At 40.8% G+C, this 19,809-nt stretch overlaps 1 protein-coding gene across 1 annotated transcript in view; it reads right to left on the reverse strand.

The window, feature by feature from the left end:
- The window catches only part of DNAAF8 (dynein axonemal assembly factor 8), a 94,395-nt gene that overhangs the window by 19,218 nt on the left and 55,368 nt on the right, over positions 1-19,809 (reverse strand). The window contains exons 18-25 of the mRNA XM_075165849.1: positions 16,974-17,128; positions 15,456-15,603; positions 12,501-12,632; positions 10,857-11,051; positions 9,255-9,581; positions 7,581-7,643; positions 5,867-5,920; positions 3,588-3,757 (exon numbers count right to left, since the gene is read on the reverse strand). Of these exons, the coding sequence (XP_075021950.1) occupies positions 3,588-3,757; positions 5,867-5,920; positions 7,581-7,643; positions 9,255-9,581; positions 10,857-11,051; positions 12,501-12,632; positions 15,456-15,603; positions 16,974-17,128 (1,244 nt within the window). The remainder of the gene's footprint in view (positions 1-3,587; positions 3,758-5,866; positions 5,921-7,580; positions 7,644-9,254; positions 9,582-10,856; positions 11,052-12,500; positions 12,633-15,455; positions 15,604-16,973; positions 17,129-19,809) is intronic.

The raw sequence follows: 19,809 nt of genomic DNA on the forward strand, positions 1-19,809 counted from the left end.
CTGCATTTCTAAGAGGTAGGCTATAAATTGAAAACCACAGGCTCAATCCTGTTATTCTCCCCTGTATCTGAAAATGCAAAATGATCCATGAGAAAGCCCTCCTATTCTTAAATTGGTTAGTTATGCAAGGGATTTGATACAAGTTGTGATATTTGTCAATCCTCCCACCCCATGGAAATACAGGGCACAGGAAATCCTGGGATGTCAGTCACATCGTGTGACTGCAGATGCAAAACATACAGGAAAGTTGCACAGGCTCTCCTGTGATAAGAGAGCTGTTTAGATGACAATGAAGAGTTTCGGCATAGTATACTGCAAAATTTTGACATTCAGTTCTGTAGAGTACAAAATAAACCCTTTTAGCTTGAAGTTTTCCTAAGTTTAAAAAATATGTATATAATCCACTTTTCTAAGGGCCTTCGCTTTGGGAGGTGAGAAACAGTGATGGCTACTTCATGAAAACTTAAAAAAGGACTGGATATAACCTATCAACGTTCCTCCATGTCAGAAACATCTATGCAAGAAAATGTTCAAAGACATAGTTTCTGTTAAACAGACCATAATAAATGAAATTATTTTGTTCCAGAGCTTCTAAACAGTGCTTTTAGATCTACATAAGAAAACTCTTTTGTCTCAGTTTCCTGTCTTTCATTTGTTCCCCAGCAAACGTGCAGACTGTGGGTTAAAGACGATATTGTTTCTAATTGCTACCGACGGTGTCAGCGAGTCAAGGTGACTTCTTTCCTTCTGATAGATCCTCACGTCCGCTCTAGACTCTGCCAGCCAAATGATGCCTTTATTTACATCCTGCCTCCGCACCGTCTTCAAACCGTGTCCTTGCTGATACCCGAGCAGCTGCGGCGCAATTGCACACGTGCAGCTGACTTGAACTCAGTGAGCAATTTTGTTGATGCACACGGAGAGGATGTTCCAGCTGCGCGCTGGCTCTGGAGGACTAACGGGATTAAAAAGCAGCAAAATTCTCCTTCTGCCTCTGCTGTTAGAATCACAAGATAGGACTGAAGGGAATCCGTCGAGTTATTGAGTCCAGTGACCTGTTACTACAGGCAATCGTATCAGGTAATCCCAGGTCCCACTGTAAAAATCAAGCTTTCTAGCTAGCATCCAAAACTGCAAGCCTCTGCAGATCTGCAGGATCTGCGGGGTAAGCGCAGAAAGGAGAAACAGCCTCCACAGGCAGAACTCCCTCTGGGAACAGTCGCTTCTCACAGTCTGAACACGATCAAGTCATGCTAGGAGCTGAGAAGACAATGTCAGCTCTATTTACCTGACCTTTATTTTTTTTAATTATTATTAAACTTCAGATAAAAAGTATTATCATGGCTCCTGTGATTAGATAACCTCAGCAAACAGCAGACCAATCCATTATTTATTGTATGCCAAAGGCCAAAAGCTACTTAGAAGCTGAATGTTATTTAAGTTGAAAAAGCAATCGTGTCTGAAATCATGTTGCTGAGGATATTTGTCAATGTGCATGTAAATAACACATTTGAAAGAGGAAGGAGATGCTAGGTAGTCTTACTACCGGTGAATAAAACCCAAATCTGCTATCAAGTACTATGTACACAAAATAAACTGGCACATCGCAGAGCATATAGGAGTTTTCTAGAGATGTTCGGACATGGATTTTGGATCAGACTCCAGGTGAGAGGAAGACAAAAAGCCCTGGACAGAATTTCTAGAAGGGTCAGATGCACTGGCTCCATGTTCTTCAACAGGAGATGCTAAATTTCAGCAATTTGCCCCCATATTAAGAGCCTCATTTTAAAACCAGCACTGTATCCTGTTGTCCCCGAAACTGAGAAACAGATCAACAATGAACATCACTCCAATTCAAATGCTTATATGAAATTCAGCTGTGAAAAATAATTCTGCCCCCACCAGCTCCTATTATAACACTTACAAGCCAGATTTTCAAAACAACCCAGTTTCTGAAGCATGCTGAGGCTTTTTGAAAATCTACCTATTTATCTTGGGAGCTCAGTCTTTTTCAGCCCTCATGAGTAAAAAGACTTTCAGATGTGTTCTAAAAATGAGCAGGAGCCCCTGTACAGCAGAAAGCATTTCCTACTGTCCATTCCCCCTTGCCAAAGGCAGTCTATTATCTCTGCTTTCTCACTTTCAAAACCTGCTTTTTTTTCCATGAACAAAAACCCAATAGTCTGTAATTTTTAAACTCATTAGTTACCAGCTCCTTCAAGGAAACTAAATCAATGCTCAACAGTTGCTCTAGTGTGTTAGAGAACTCCAAAAACAAGTAAGAGAGAATTTTCATGAAACAACCTCTCTTCAAATTTACCCTGCATATATCTATTACTTCCCGAGGTAGACATTTGGATTTTTTAAAATGTTTTCTGTTTTAGATGATCCACTAAGCATTTTTGTATTTAGCTGTATGATTAAAAAAATGTATTGGAAAGCACTTCCCCATCAACTCTAACAGCTGCTATATCCCTCTTACCAGTGCTCTGTAAATATTTAAAAATCAAATGCTTGTGCTCCATTGCTTTGCTATCGTGCAGAAGGTATTAATTACTCCTGACTGATGATTATGTTAGAGCACTGTCCTGGCATGTTCCTGTCTTCTTCTGGAAGACTCTATTAAGAATTTCTATGACAGAGTGCCATAAACTCTCCCAACTTAACCCAAGAGCAATATCAATTTTAAAGGCTTGTTTTCTGTAAAATTTAATTGGTTAAAGGTCTTCATGAAAGCAATCAAATAACAAGGGTTTGGGGTTTTTTTCCCCAAGGGAGGAGGGGGGGAATATATATATCTAACTCCTCTAAAATGATCAGCTTTCCGTTTCCTGGCTTTCACAATATCTTTACGCTCATCTCAGGATTTTTCAGGTTGGGAAAAAAATAATTTCCAATGCTATAAAAGAGCAGAAACATAAATCTGTTTTTAGCTAACAAAAATCCATAATGTCCCAAGATTTAAGAACCCTCTTTATTGTCTATTAGACATTAGAAATGACAGTAACTCAATTTTCTCTTTTTGCAGGTCATTCTTACAGACTCTTGAACACACGCTCCTGGAGCAGAGATTCAGCTGTATATGTAATGTAATATAAAGTAACAGGTATATATAGAGGCATATATTCTCTGGCAGTGCAACGAATGTTTCCCAGCTCCCGGGTTTAAACACATGGAAGGAAAACCAAGCATACGTGCAGGGGGTGTGGTGTGGTCCTTAGATGTGCCCTACCCGGAATGACCTCGGGGAAGAAAGAGAGGACACCTGTTTTGCAGTTAAAGAATCAGCATTGTAAATTAGGGACTAAACAGATTCCTGGGAGGTCTGTATTGCCCATATCCTCCAAACTTTTGTTTTAGAGAAACCAGGTCTGCTTCTTTATGGCATGCGATAAAAGAAACCGTCAGCAAGTCAGCTTTCTTTGTGTTTGATACCGGTACGGATCTGATTGTTCTATATAGCTCACTTCTAACAACAACTCAGAAATCCCGGATGGGAATTCTGCTTTTTTTCAGGAATGGATTATTCACTAGCTAACATATTTCCCCACTCTAAACCTAAGCGCAGCCACAGTTTCTTAACAAACCTGTTTCTCTTCAGAAGAAAGGAGTCCTAAGGCAATGTCTGGTTCCAGGTTTATGTGTTTCATTCCAACCACACTGAATTTTTCTAGGTCTAGTTTTCGGAGTATCCTTGCCAGACTATGGCTCCAGGCACCAGGTTTGATCAGCAGCACTGTGCAAAGTATCTGGGCTCCTGTAACAAAGCACACTAGTGAAACCCAAAGCCGCTCCTAAAAAGGGAGGTAAAACACACAGCAAGATTTGTTTACTAGCCTGGACAGACATCTGTAGAAGAGGGTTATCTAAAAGCTGGCATGAAGTTCATACAAATTTGAACAAAACAGGTCCATAAAAATACCTGTGCATACAGGATTTGGGGGTTTTGTTTGTTTTGTTTGATTTTTAGTTTAAAAATATATCTAAAACAGTCTAGGCTTGTAGATTTTTTTTTTCTTCAGGAAATCTGCTCCGAGTCCAAAAAGTTTATGTGGCAGGTCTGTAGGATAAGACTCAATTCTTTATATTATATATCAATATTTTAAGAGGGATAAAATATTCCCTTTTACATTTTTCATGTGAACTGTAGCGATTATGTGATATAATCCTTAAGGCAGCTATTAAATTCTTATTTCTCACAGTTTATCTCTCAGTGTTCTGTCTCTCTCTGTTAGAGCTATGTTTCAGAGAGGCACTAACAAGTACAGGTGCCAATTAATGTTATAAACCTATTACGAATATAATTATGTTTACTAAAATTGAAATTCCAGCAAAAACTTTTTGCTTCTGACAAAGTTCTCCCAGCAAAGCTGCCAGCTAGGTGCAGCACTTGGCGTGCTATGAGAGAGAGCAAACAAAACAGACCAAGATAGTTTTGCTGTCTGATAATACAAAATGTATTAGAAGGCAGAAAACATAAATTTCATTTTTAAATGACAGCATTTTCAAATTATTAGTTTCGCTAATCTAAAGTACCTTGTTACTAGGAATATAGTTAAGATTTTATCCTAGTAACATCCTTTGAAGATTTATTGGCAACTGTAGTGTCGGAACCAGTCAGCTAGGACCCATTAACTGCTGGTGCCTAACCGTGTCAATTAGCATGAAGCATGAGGTAACAGTACTGCAAGCTGCTAAAATTGATCCATGATTATCTGTTTGTATACATAAGATGTCATTTTATGTTTCCTGTACACCCCACTACTAATTATACAGATGTCGATGCAACGAAGCGTCAACAATGCTGCATGTAATTTAATGCATATTGTTATTTTCAAATGACAAGAAGCATGTTGCTGATTCATGACAGAGAAATATGGGATCAAAAATAAAAAGCAAGATTACTGCCCCCCCTGGATATGGAAACTTAACCCTTATCATGCAGGGAGCCCTCCTATTAAAGATCTGCTATTTTCTTCACAACATTCTTGAACAGAAAGGTTTAAATGCCATAGCAACAGCCTGCAAGTGCGGAAGCAAGCCACTGGGATCCACTCAGCTGCTCGCACACAGAATGGCAGTCTTGACTGTATACTGCTATGTAAGCATTCATTGTCCTCCAGATGTTCTACTCACCATCTGCTATGTTTCTGGGCAAACATTCTCATTCTTGTGGTATGCGAATCATTACATGCTGCATATTTATGTACTTTAGACACTTCAGGAGGGATTTGTCTTACGTCACTTTGCCATCTAGGTTTGGTCAAAGACAAGTGTTGAAAACGGGTGGGACACCTTGCCACCTAGAGTTGGTTTTCTCTCCTCAGTGATGATAAGTGACAACAGTGAGAGAAAATACTGCTATCTATCAACGGAACACCCTCAATTGACCATCAATTACCAGAGGCACCTGTTTGGCAGCCCTCAAACATGCCTGATTTCCATCTCCAGTTGTGGCTGTTTAGTGGCCTTTCTGGTTTTGCCCAAGTTGCCTGGTCTTTGTTAAGTTCTTCTGCTTTGTAATATTTTTAGATCCCTTCCTCATGGCCAATGATTTTTTCCCCAACAAATTATTACATAGGTTTTAATTTCATAGTGTAACTGTGAAAAATACTGTTTATTTTATATACCATTTATATACAATACTTTAGATAGATGTGTGGCTTAAAGTAAGTGTAAACTCAAGAGAAGCAAATATCAGATTTCCTGGCATGCTTAGAAAAAAGAGTGTGTATCACTGCCTGTATTCAAGCCTAAGGAAAAAGTTGGTATAATCCTTTATGCTTATTTTTGGCTGGTACATCTAAACGAGTCAGTTCCACAAAGTCCTTATCAAACCACATTTTTCCACTAGCTCTTCTCTCACCTGTTTGCAGGTAGGTAAACAGTGATTCTGCATGGCATCTCTGGCTCTCTCCCGCTAAATAAGAAAAGCAGATAGATTTGAGTAAGCGGTATGCATGTTCTGGGACAATAATTTGAGAATGTTGCCATCATCTCTACATAATGCAGCCAACATTGCTATGACACACCGTTATTTTAAAGTGTTATACTGGGACATGCATGGCTTGGTTTCAGACATTCAGATGTATTGGGACACCCTGCGAGATGTCGTACTTGCGACTTCTCCAGTAAGCCCAATAGCATATGCTGAAAAGGACTGCAAGTACTAAATCATGTTGATTCTTGGTTACCTTTTCTGTGTGTTTCAGGGAGTGGCTAACAGTGGTTTTAAGCTACCTTTGTGCGCCCAATATTTCACAGTCAAGTTAGAAGCTGCCCTGTTTCCGGTATAAGTCCCAGAAGCTCAGGTGTTTTGTTTAATGTCCTCTCTTGTGCCCTTGGAAGCAAGGAAGGGCTGTGTACTCTGACCACACACCTACTGAGCCCAGATCTGTTTGTTCAGTGCTTTCTTCAGCTCTGCTGATAAAACTTCACTGACATTCCCCAAGCAGCCAGGAATGGTCACTTCAGTAGTTCTTCATAAGAGCAGAGCAGTATAAAAGGAGTCTGGTGAGTCAGAACTTATGAGAAAAGCCTATATAAAAAAAATATGTTTCCTTCAGTCTAATGTAAAACCTGCAGAGAGGTGAGGAAAATTTAAGGCACTTCAAGGCACATGTGAATTGAGAAGTTATCTAACACGGGGACGAAGTTATCCAAGAGGAGAAGCTTGCATCAGATTGATAAAGGACGTCCTTTTCCAGTGATTGGCAAGTTTAATCAGTGTGACATACAAGGTACATAATAGAAAACTAAAATCTGTTCATCAAAACAAAATCATTACCATTCTTTTGTATTTATTACTGTCTGAAATCCATGTATGTCTATACAGAGCAATATATCTGGAAGGTATCTAGCCAAAGTATTCTTTTCTTTTAATGAGACCTTTTTCCTCTTTCCACATGTCTGTCTTATTTTGCTGGACTAATAAGAGTACATATAAAAGGTGGAACCGGCTCCAAGGTCCTTGCCTCATAACCTTTTAGCTCACGTCCTCATGGTACCAATTTTTTTCTTTAGTATTGGGGTTATTTGAAAAAACTTCTAGGATCTGTGAATTCTGAGGTGACTTGTGTGGCACTGTAATGCAAATGACAGAGCCCCTGTCTGAGACTTAGGAAATGTGCATTCTGCTCTGATTTCTGTCACCCACTTGTCAGGCAATCGCGATCAACACATTTCACCTCTCTAGGCTTCAATCACCCCCTCTGTAAAACATAATGAAACTCACCTTCTCTGAGATCTACAACTGAAAAGGGCTACTAAAGAGCTGGCATTAATTACTCTTCTAGGCTACATTCCACACCAGCCCTAGGTAGGTCATCCGGGCATGCACAGAAGAATTGTGTAGAAGAAAGGTGATCTGGCAATGCTACCACCTTCCCCCAGTACCAAGTGGACCCATCTGGCCTTTTCTTCCTAATTGCCTGGGATTATGATGTCTAACCAAAGATTTACTAATCCCATTTTAATGACTGTGACAGGGGACAGAGTTATAGTTTTCTTCAATCTATTTTAAGAGTATAAAATTATTTGTTTTTATCCAAAAGGCAACTGGTGCATACTTCTGGTCTTACCTTCAGCCCTGGACCTCCTGCCAGGTGGTGGCAGGTATTTCATAGCAGGGCGGTGTTCTGCATCTGTAAAAGGAAGATGATGTATTTTTATGGATTTACAGATGGGGAACCTTCACTGTTTGGGGGGGCAGGGGGTGACAAAGGTAATTTTATTTAGCAGGGGAAATAGCAGACGTATGACCAGCTGCAAAATATTGAAGACATTTCTCCATTCCTCCCAGAACAACAAAAACAGGAGAAAAAAAAATGTAATGACCTTATAAAAAAGATAGCGCAGGATGCTGAAGTCATGCTTCAGCTATGCTCCTTTGTTCTTGACAACGGGTTTGGTGGGAAAGGCTGGCACTGTGATTACAACCTCCCTCAATAAACTGATCTCACAGTTCTGCTTTCCCCTTATCCTGCCTTTTGGTCTCAAGATAACTTTAATGAAGGGCAGCAATGCATGAATAGTTTTATACACTAATTTGGGATGTCTGATGCCTTCTTTTTTGAAGGCCTCCTCTTCTTGCTCTCCAATTTCACATAAAACACTCACATAGTTCCCTGTCAAATCTAACTTTTTGTGAGACTGAAATGAGTATCTTTTTCCAGACACCATCACATTTTCTTCTTTCTGTTCAGTAAAGCCAATTTGTTACTCTGCACTACATAAGCACTATGTTTTTGACACAAGCGTCTAAGTTTGTGTTGACAACAAAGGACCTTTCTTCTCCACAAAAAGATAGGGGAGGAGCTATAAATTACAAAGCATGAATGCACTTATAGAACTGCGTCACTCCTCCTCAGCTGATACACGGTGTTACCACAATCTTGATTTCCCTCTGTTTCTGAATAATCAGAAATCGTCAGGTTCAGAAGTGTTTATCTTTAGGTAGGAGGAGTCAGGCATCCCCAAGAGTGGAAGTGATATGCCAGTATATTTCACATTAGAAGAAAACAGTGGGAGCTCATACTCTGTTGCTCCCAAGCATCCAATATCAATAACACCGTAGTCTGCACAGTGATTTAGTTTAAAGAGGCACGGCTATACATGTCTTGCTACAGGAGGAAACCAGCAAGTTTACTGTGCTGAAAGATCAATGCTCGAGCATCTCACTGAAGTCTGAGAAGCTTTTGACAACAAAGGTCTCCGTTCCTCATGGACTGTTCGTTCTCTTCCAGGATAAAAAGAAATTCTCAAGAAGTCTGCTTTCTTCAGCTCTTGCAGATTGGCCATACCTTCGATTCCCTGAGTACAGGGCAAGGCTGGGGCATCCAGCCTCAACAAGTTAGGCACCGCAGTTAGGTGCTCACATTTAGGTGGGATAGATCTTGGCCTCTGTTTCCCAGTTTCTCTATATACAGAGGCAAAATGCATAGTATTATTTACTGGTCCTGCCAACTGCTGTAATATCTATTTAGTATTTATGAAGTACCTTGAGATCTTCAGAAAGGGCACCAGGCCACGCATAGCCACATTAAATTAATAGGCCAACTTGTAGATGACCTCAACTGGCTCCTGCTGATTTCATATCCCTCATCATTATTCAGCCAAGCACAGAATTTAACCCCAAATTAAGTTTTTCTGTGCCTGAGAAAAAAAACATAGCACTGGATTCCTTTGTCCAAGTTCAACAAATTTCCAAACACCTTATACCCCAGGACACTATAAACAGTAAAAATATGTCTTACCAGTTACAAAATCCATCTCTGTGAAGAAGAAGATGGCTTGTCTGAATGTCACCTCTGGGGTCAAGGCCATTACTGTCTGTAGAAGACTGCCACTTTTGCTTGGCTTCTCCCTGCATTGTGTTAATCTCTTCAATGCATCTGCAAGAACTTTGAAGGCATTGATCCGCCGTAATGCACACACAAGGACTGGGTTTGACATTAGTATATCAAGGCTTCTTTGCCAGGAAGTATCTCCAACCTCAAAAGGGGTTATTTCTCTGGCCTGACATCGAGTGAGATGGGGCAACCACTTGAGACCTAGGAGCTCAAATCCCAAATCGGGTTCTTCTGCAAGTCAAGAGAAATGGGTTTAGCATCAGTTGACAGCATGTGTTTCATAGAAGGTGTGTTTTCTTCTGGAGACAAGTGTTCTAAATTCACATGGATTTTTTTACAAAACAACAAGTTTCAAAGCTGCTTTGACTTCGCCCCCTGTTGCATCCAAAATGGACTGTAACGCAGATATAGAAATATACTGGGAAAAACCACAAGACACAAATGCTAGGAAATTACATTACAGTGAAAACAAAAAATGGGCTATCTGGGAAATAAACAGGGAGCCACAGAGAACAAGTGCCATTATTTGATTAGAGAACACAGCTAACGGAGAGGAGTTGAAAGGGAAATAGTGAGAACACACTGATAACAATGTCATTTGACACCATATGATCCATAATTATAGATCCTTTACCCCTCTCATAACATTCAATTTTAAGCTATATCCATTATAGTAATAAGCTAAATGTAATGCTGAATTGTCTTTAAAATAGCTTAAATGTTGTTGTGTTTGTAAAGTGGTCTTACTTCCAATATTTAGGGGCTCAATCCATGAGGGCATGTTGCTGGAAGTTTCTGTCAGCTAGAATCTCCTCCTCGCCTACTGTGATGCAGAACTTACTCTGCAGTATTGTTTCAAGAGAGTAGGAAACAACATAGTATAACACAGGGGCCAGACTTCTGCCCTTTGTTAGTACACTTCCTGTATTATTAAACTTCGATGCAATCTGTATCAGGAAATTATATAAAATCATCATCCTGCTTAGCACTTGACAGCAGTCTTCGTAGATTTGTAAGCATTTAACACAGGGGATAGTGTTGTTATTCCTCCTGTGCACACGAGGAAACGAAGCATGAAGCGGTGAAGTGCCTTGCTTCTGATCACAAAGGATGTCAGTGGACAGAATAGAGTTGGTGATTCCTGAATTGCTGTTGCTGTGCCCCAATTACACGGCTGCTTTATCTCCCAGTACTTACAGAAAGACACAATGCTCTGGATTACATAAAAGGCTTAGTAAGCCTAAGCACACTTTGAACTAATTTAATACTCTCTGAAGAAAATTATGCCCACCTGAGCTGTTTGCAGTATGAAAAGTGGCCTTGCCCATGACTAATTAGCTACCATAAATTCTTCAGTTCTTTAGGCAGGTAAGCAAAGAAACCTGTCCTCCTTCCTGAAGCCCCTTTCACCACATTTTTCATAATGTTCCTGCTATGATAAAAATAGCTAGACAGGGTAAACTTTCCTGACCAACTTCTGCTGCCCTCCCCAAGAGCTGGGATCACCTGCACTCTGAGGTTGATTATTGTGCCCAGGAAGAAGAACCTGGTGAAGGAGCTCTCCGGCATTCTTCATAGCGTCCGCTCCGACCAGCGTCAGCATGACAACTTGCTCCATTTCAGGATCAGAAGCATACGTTCGATTACAGAAAAGATCCAGAGGAATGTTACGGAGGTCTGGCACTGCACTGAGGTTTCCTCCTAGCCAGGGAGATCATAAAAATAAAACTAGTTACCCCACAAAAACAAATGTCAAGTCTTTTTTTAGTGTGAAGGAATTGACTAATTCTTGATTGAGCAGAGAAAGGCCAGTGCCTCACTGTGATATTGCTCCTCACGCTGCAGCTCAGCATGGCCAGAAAAAGAATCATGCATGAGGAGCAGTATCACAGCAAACCCTTACCAATTAGTCACACTCCTTAACTGGAATTACTTTTTGCCATGTAAAGCAAATATATTCAATCCTCATTTTGATATCCTTATTCACACCATTAAGCAGAGTTGGTAGATCTATACCAAAAAGATTTAAGGCATCAATTTCAGATTGGTAACTAATGACTGCACATTAAATTGATACTTCATTTTGCTTTCTAGGAGATTACACAGCATACAATTGAGGGCTAAATGGCAGACTGTTATAATACCATGCATATATCTATGGTCCTATCTGGAACAGTATAGCCTGCAGAATCCCTGGCCCATCAGAAATCTATGCTTGATTCCATACTGTTTCATTACATGATTATTTAAGCAATTGTATAGATTAGCATTTATTTGCTTAGTTACTCCTACATTTTAACGTTTCATAATGCTAGAAAATGGTGAATGACATTATTTTTCCTTATGATTTAGTGTGAATCTGGTTTTGGAGAGCAATATACTTCAATTAAAAATCCTGATATCCAACATATTAAATTATTTAATTAGTTAAATAAAACTATATTAACCTCCTGAATACATAAGAAAACACTACCTGTAGCTAGTGAAATAAACATCTGATTACCATGATCTCCAAGTGTATAGAACTAGTAGGTTTAAGACTCTCCTACCCATTTGAGTCATAGTGAATGTGAAAACACATTTACTTGCTTTTTCAAGTTCTATCAATTTCCCAGCTTTGAATGAATGAGTTACTGAAGTGAATTCAACTGTATAAACTGAAAATAAGAACATCTGAGTAAAGTGAAATGAAAAAGTGCACCTACAGAAGAAGCTACAGCTGCCAACATTTATCACTTCAGCAAATTCTAGTTTTACATGCTAAACCACCAATTTCTCTCATTGTAATATTTTGACTTCTCTTGAAACTACGGCAATAAATATATATTGATTGATTAATCTTTTAATTATAGTAGGTTTAAGGCTTAATTGGTTGTTATCATGTCACATTTAAATAACTTATTTTTCCATATATTTTTAAATTTTACTTTAAAAAAAGATATTTCCATTTCACTTTGATTCTTCCATTCACTACCCAGCAGCAGAAGACATCCAATGAGAGTTACTATGATTGACAGACAGCAGAACACTAAATGAGTTATTATAGACAACAAGCATATTCCTAATGTTCTTACTCAGGAAAATCTCCTAATAAGGTTGCCAAGATGTTATAAAAGCCAGAGCAATGCACTTCCCATAGCTTTGACCCACCCAGTGTCTGCAGCAAGGTCTCGGTGTAAGGAGCCACATGAAAAAATGTGGAGGGGTCCAGCCCAGCAGTGGCGGGCAGGTTGCTCTGCCCGTTGCCAAGGAGGCCTTGCTTTGCCAGTCCATTCATCAGTCCTATGCACAGAACAAAAGGAAACGTGAGGAATACAGAACTCTGTGATGCAGTCTGACATGAAAACACTCTTCTTATCTAACGTTTTGATTCATCTGACCACAGTCCCATTACAGAGACATCAATGTGGGCCATGCTGAGCTTACCTAAGAGACATGAAATGCAACTTAATCATCCCCTCTCCCCCAAATCATATTCACTTACAGTGGGGCAAGTAGCTGTTGAAATTGAGGCTCGGCCACAGCTTTCTCTCGAGACACCTCTGCTTTATGACCAGCACCCCCTGTTGTTTCTATTGCCTTCTAACTCCTGCTGTGAACTGAAATGTGGAATGTATGCATAGAAGATGCTACACAGCACCTTGAATTATAATAAGTGTCTTAAATAAGTTGGTGTCCACAAGGAAGAGAAGTCACAAATCCTGAGCCCAGTGCTCCGGTGCAGGCCCTCAAGGTGAGCAGCAAGGCCAGTGTCCTGCGTCCTACACAGCACCATGTGGCCACAGAAGCATTGCTAGATTGCAGACCTGAAGAGAAACATCGCGTTCTGCTCATGTAACTCCCAATCTGGAAATGCCACTTTTACAGACACCAAGTGCTTGAAACTAGCAGTTTCTCTCAGTTCCCATTCTTCCTCCAAAAGGCTGGGATATGCGCAGGCAGTGCATTAAGGTACTGGCATACAGTACACTTCCACAACAATTGGTTCAGCCTTCTGTGATAATATTTCAGACCACAGTTTTAAAGGCTTGTTATTTTTTACATTACTTCGTATACATTTGATTGCTTTCTACCATACAAGCCTGTCAAAAATTTACTGTAGTGTAGCATGGGAAATGGATTCTTAGTGCCAGAGGCTGATGGCAAACCTCAAACATGGCACTGACAAGAGATTTGAGCTTGTACCACTGACAATCACCTATCTGCTTTTCAAATTTCAGGTGGCATGAGTAACCACAAAACGTGCCATCACTGCCACAGCATCATAACCTGCTGTTTATTCAAACAGAGTGTGTGGCAAAAAGTAAAGCTTGAACAAAAGTTTATGGTGTTTGGGACCCACTACCCAAAGACACCTATCTATCTGCTCTATTTCAGGAAGGATTGTTGAATTTTTCCTTGCTTTGAAAAGTGAACAGTGTTCAAGACCTTGAAGGGGTAACTGCTTTTCAGGGGTACTGATTACAAATGCAAAATTTCTTAGTGTGGTATTTACCCTGCTCAAATCCTAGTGCTATTCCACACTTCCCAGAGGTCAAACCAAAGCTTATGTGGCAAGAATGTCAGGGGCTCTGGGATATGGAATAAGGTATCTCTTTGGATCAGTTCTGAAGCAATCACAGAACACATGGAAAGAGGCATTCGCAAAATCTGTCTACAAACAAAGGAAAAAAAATGAGTTCTCTACAATGAGGGAAAACATTTTATCTTTCCAGAGTATCCTTTGTTTCCCATATATTTCCAGTGGAAATTTCCCCATGCAAAACATGAACACTGTAAACATCATCTGTGGCACTCTGTGAGAAAAGCAGCAGAAACTGTACTACTTTAATGAGCAACTTTCCTTGGGTCTACGGGCAGCAGGTGACACAGTGCTGTAATTAGTCTGCCATGATTAATCCACTGTGTCTATACATGTTTTCAGAACATTCTATGATAGTCTCGGGAGAAAAAGCAGAGGACTTTTTGAATTGTCTTTTTTTTTTTTCCAAACCTCTAAATGTTCTTTTCTATTGTGGATGGATTAAAGGAAGCAATCGGGCAGTGGATGAATGTCTCCATCACAAGCTATTTGTGGTGGTGTTAATGGAGGGGTGTCAGCAGCAATGACGCTCTTCTGTCAGCGGTGGTGTCTGAAGGGGAGGTTGCAGGAAAACAGATGCAGGAACGGACTCTCCTGCTGCAGGCAACATGCCCACTGCCAGAGCAGGAAGAAACAGGCAGGGCAGGTTCTTTGTTCCCTACTGATCACTGTTGTTGCCTGTGATCTTCCCCACTTGAGACCAGTGTCAGCTCATCCTTAAGAAAACTAAAGAACGCTTTTCCTGAACCAAAGCCTCGGATCAGAGCCTGAGTCAAGTAAGAAGATTTGGGGCAGCAACTTGTCTGGTTTTTGGCAGTCCCTACATATAAAATGAGTTACAGGTCAGATGCTTGGAAGTCAAAAGTATGCAGAACTCAGGGCTGAGGTTGATAGCATCAGATGCTATCTATCCTCAGGCTCAGTGGCACATACATACATATTTTTGCTACCCTACCTCTCCGTGCGATAAGAATACCCAAGAGGAGGTTATTGAGATGATGAAGCCAGGCGCATTATGGAGGCGTACAGTGGGAAGCCAAGAAACAGGGCTCACAAATTCAAACAGAGGAGGTTCCAACTTGACATAAAGGAAAAACAGTTCTCCATAAAGATGATCAAGCGTTGGAACAAAGTCCCAGAGAGGCAGGTGAATCTCTGTCCTTGCAGATTTTCAAGACCTGACTGAAAAAAGCCCTGAGCATCCTGACCTGAATTCATTGCTGATGCTGTGTTGAGCAGGTCATTGGATGAGAGACCTTCCGAAGTCCCTTCCAACATGAATTATTCTATGATTCTAAGTTCAAGAGGACTCCAGTGCTAAAGATCAAACAACTGACAAAAATCAGCCTGCTCTGTTAGATATGTAGTACACATGGGTCTGGAGATACATACAGCAAAGCTATCAGGCCCTGATATTCTCAATAAATCTTTCCTGTGATGTAACAGCTGTGGTTAGACTGTTAATATTCAGCACTGAAATGCAAACCTTGTTTTCTGAGGTTGTTGAGCAGTGAAAGCATTACCTGTTACCAATGCAGCAATGTGATGACTAGCATTCTCCTTTCTCAGCAACAAAATAAGACAGTGCACTCGTGGTTCAGCAGAGAGCTCTCCTCTTGCAGAACTGGCATCAGGTAAACTTGAAATCTTGCTAGGGCAAAATACAGCAATCTGAAATAATGAAGGCCAGATTAGACTACTAAATCCAGATGTAATCACTATAGAGCTCAAGCAAATAGTTAAGTTATGATGGCATAACAAGATACAGCTCATCAGCTGAGCCATAGTAACTTCCAGTAACTGGGTGTTCACACATCATCTATTCATGAGACAGAGGAACTTAATTTAAACCTCAGGGAAGAGGCTTAGCATAAAAATGTTCTGCCCTGCAACTGGGCTGGACTAAAACCACAACAGTTATAACTCAGCTGATATGTGGTACCATCCTAAGTCACTCATGCAAAAATGATCTTGAGTCCCAAATGAAGGGATGATTTTTCAGAAATGTTTAGCTCCAAACAGCACATTGAAGCAATAGTTGCTGCCATTAACTTCTTACATGGCCATTTAGGAGCATGCTCCAAATATTTGGCTATTTGGGCTGTAGCATTCCATAAAGAAGTTACGTTTATTCCACAAAATATTATGGGCAGGGGAAGTGTTATTCCTTAGGCTTGATTACAGAACAAGCAGAAAAGAGGGGCTTTGTACACAGTTTAATTTGCAAAATTATGCATTTCCTCATTGACATAGCAAACAATCCTAAGCATGACAATTTAAAGTAAGGGGTCCACTGCTTTGTAAGAGAAAGTGGCATATGGTTCCTGGATGATTTATCGTGTAAGAAGTGCAGAACTGGACTTCTTGCATAAGTAAGTTTGACTGAAATCTTGCATTTATGATTACTGCTGTTTCCTTAGGCTGACTTGTCAAAATGCCAACTGCACTCTAACTCAAATCCATCATCATGTTAGACAGAGCTTCAGAGAAAAAGAAGAAAAAAGTTGTTATTTTTGACAATAGGAAAGCTTTTTTTGCAATCCATCTGGAATGTGTTAAACAAGGGGACCTCTTGCTGAACGGCCATTATCAGTCCCAGAGTGACTGCGAAGTATAATCAAACATCAGTCTGTTAGATGAAGACTGTTCTCCTAAATGCACATTTGCAGATCAGAAATTGTTATTTTCATTTATGTGGCTACTGCCTGCTCTTGCTTATTTTGAGATCAATGGTAAAAGTCATGTTTGCCTTAGTAAGAGGAGGCCTGATTATGAATTTACACTTCTGTTCTCAGTGAGAGGCTGAGGCCTGGTGGGATTTTCCTACTAAAGAAAAAACCATCACTGAAAGCATCCAGAGTACCACTCACAGGAATACAGAGAACATAAGTGCTGGCTGGCTAGTAAAGAGAGAATGATTGTCCTTGAGAACACTTACTAGAGGAGTGTCGGCTCACACATCCATAAGCTCACAGCATAATTAGTTTCAGAACAACTGGTAACCCAAGGTATACAACTGAGCTGTGCGTTCTGTCCGGTACCTGACTTGTTGTCATGCTCAGCACGACGGCTTGCTTGGGTGAAAGCTGCAGCTGTCTGATTCCTTGCAGAACAAACCCCCGATGAGTACAGACTGAAATCACGTTACCGTATGCATGAGGAGATACCACAGGTGACACCATCAAAATTATGTCCCCTAGATCAAAAAGAGGGTAAGAAAAGCAATACATTATTTCCACAGAAGCTGTGGTATCAATGCAAGGCAACTTTCACAATGGCTAGTTCCAACTTGAAGCACAATCCCAAATGGTGACACTGTATTTTATGTTTATTTGCTCTATCCAACTCATAATGACTGCTGTCGGAGGCCAACTTAGAATGGAAAAGCTTATGGCATCATCAGTAATATCTTTATGAATCATCTACCCCAGACAATCAGTCTTACCAGGTATATCTAGCTACCCACAAGCTATTCATCTACCTTTGAGATACCTATGCTTTTAGTTCACATGCTAGCTGTGCGTCAGCCCCTGCCAGGCTGTGTTTGAGCTGTTACCCTTACAGCTGGCAATCCGACAGCAGTCAATTCCCTCAAGGACTAAGGACCTGATAAGCCTGGCCACACTGATGAGTAACAAAATAAGGTCATCAAGACCAATTGGCGATTTGTCCACTATAAAGCGCATGAAGCAAGTCCAGCCATTGCTCTCTGCTATTATTGGTAGTCCTAGCCTGTAGCTAACTTCTACAATCTTGTTCAGCACTGCCTTCTGCTTCCTCTTGTCCCTTCTTTAGTCCTGTCTTTAACCTTCATCCCAGAGCTCGCCTTGTGGCACGGGCTCCTGAACCTCTGGACCAGTCTGTGATCATGACCTCACCTCACTCTTTGGTTTGGTACCATCTGTGGCTTCACAGGTTCCTGTCCTTGGCTGTCATGATAATGGTATCAGCCTGCTCTCTCCTGCCTGACTCTCATCCACTAGGTCTGGCTGCTCGTGCTCTCCTTCTATCCCTCAACCCAGTAGATAAGGTTGTAAAAGCAACTGGAATTTACGTTGGGTTAGAACCTTGGGTTTTTGGACTCCTGTTTTCTAAGTTGAACCCCGAGCTCACATGCCAACACATGCTATGAGCAAGCTCAGGAGAAAGAGCCTACAAGCCCTCCTGAGCAGTGTCTAAGCCCCATCTTAGGTACTACAGGAAAAGCTCAAGACTTTTCCCTGAAGCCTCTGATCTACCTGAGCTCTTTGCTTTGTTTAATCTTATCTTGGGTCTCTGCTTTTACCATCACCTTCATTATTACACTGTCCTAGTCCTAATATAGCTTTTTTTTTCTGTACACAATGTACGTTCAGATCTCCATAACCTGCCAAGAATGAGCTCTGAAGACAAATCCTCAGTATCACTTCTACACTTCTGGTTTCCTCTACACTGCCCCGATAATTTCTCTTAGCTCTAACCGAATGATATAATGAGTTAGAAGTATTTTAGTCTCTGTGTCCCGATTACACTTGGTTTTCAGGGTAGGACTATCAGCAGTGAATGTTTCTTTTGATTCTAGACTTTGTGATATGGATATCTGTCCCCCCAAGAATCTGACCACAGCTCAGCCTGGTAGTTCAAAGCAAAGGCAACAAAACAAGGGAAAGCTTGTGTTTATTACTAAGGATGGGACAGGCAGAGTGTTTCTTTGCCTAAAATTTCTATGTGGCTTTAAGGCTTTAATTTTGCAGGCTTTGAGCCAGACTGACATTAGTGCCACATTCATTATATGTCAACTGCCAAAATTTAGGGTTGCAAGTGCTAAGATTTTGGTTCCTCTTTAGTTGGTAACACTTAAAAAAAACATTTTTCACATACACATATTCCAAATCAACAAGAATACCTGCTAGGATCAGTAAAACTTTGATCACTGAGAAGGGGCAGATACACCTGGTGGGAGCAGCAGTATGTTTGTTCTGCGTGCTCTGCATGGTATATCTTCCTGTCTCCAAGAGAAGCTGCTGGAGACCTGAGGGAAGGAGTCAGTCAATGCTTCCTTTCCTTAAAGCCCCATAGGGTGTCTGCTCCCAGACCAGATTTTCAGCTTCTCTTCCGAGAGTCACGATACAGTTATCTATCTGAGGAGCAAAGCATGAAAGTGACTTCCTGAGCCCAAATACAGATGGAACGTGGTGTGGTGTAACTCAGCAGCCCACATCAAATGTTAATCATTAATGGCCATAAAAGGAAGGGGAGGCAGAAAATGTGACTCATTCCATCAGAAGCAACCAGCTGCCATCAATACCAGTCCCAAATAACACAGAGCCAATGGCTGTCTGCCAAGCTACTCGAGTTAACATGCCCAGTTATACGAAAGAGCGTATCTTAAAGGTGAGACTTTTTTTTCTTCCTCCTTTCTCCCTTCCCCATTTTCTTTCTGTCACCCTCTCTGTCACTTTCTGCTCCTTTCATCTTTTTGGCTCATGCTTTCATTCTTTTCTCATACGTTCTTTCCTTTAGCAATATAATTTTCCATGCCTTCTTTCTCTGTCAATACAACCCTGCTTTCCTTCTGCCATCTTCTCCCCAACAGCTGCCAAGCTTCTACACCCCTCAGGTTTTTTTTTCCCCTGTGAAACTATCTTAAATTGTGGGAGCAGAAACCAGATAGCAATGCTCTAATAGCATTGTCTAAAAATCACTTCTGCCTGAGATCTGCTGTGCCAGGCCTCACTACAGAAGATTGTCAGCACGTTGGCCTGCTACAGCGGACACCCCTATACCACACAGATCCTTCTTAGCCGGTTATAAGGCCTGCATGCCTTGGCAGGTTTTCCCTGAACACAGTAACCTTGCTGCTAGCCAGGTACGAATTCAGAAGCTGGAAGACTACTC

This window comes from Calonectris borealis, chromosome 16 (genome assembly GCF_964195595.1).
Source record: "Calonectris borealis chromosome 16, bCalBor7.hap1.2, whole genome shotgun sequence".
Classification (NCBI taxonomy): domain Eukaryota; kingdom Metazoa; phylum Chordata; class Aves; order Procellariiformes; family Procellariidae; genus Calonectris; species Calonectris borealis.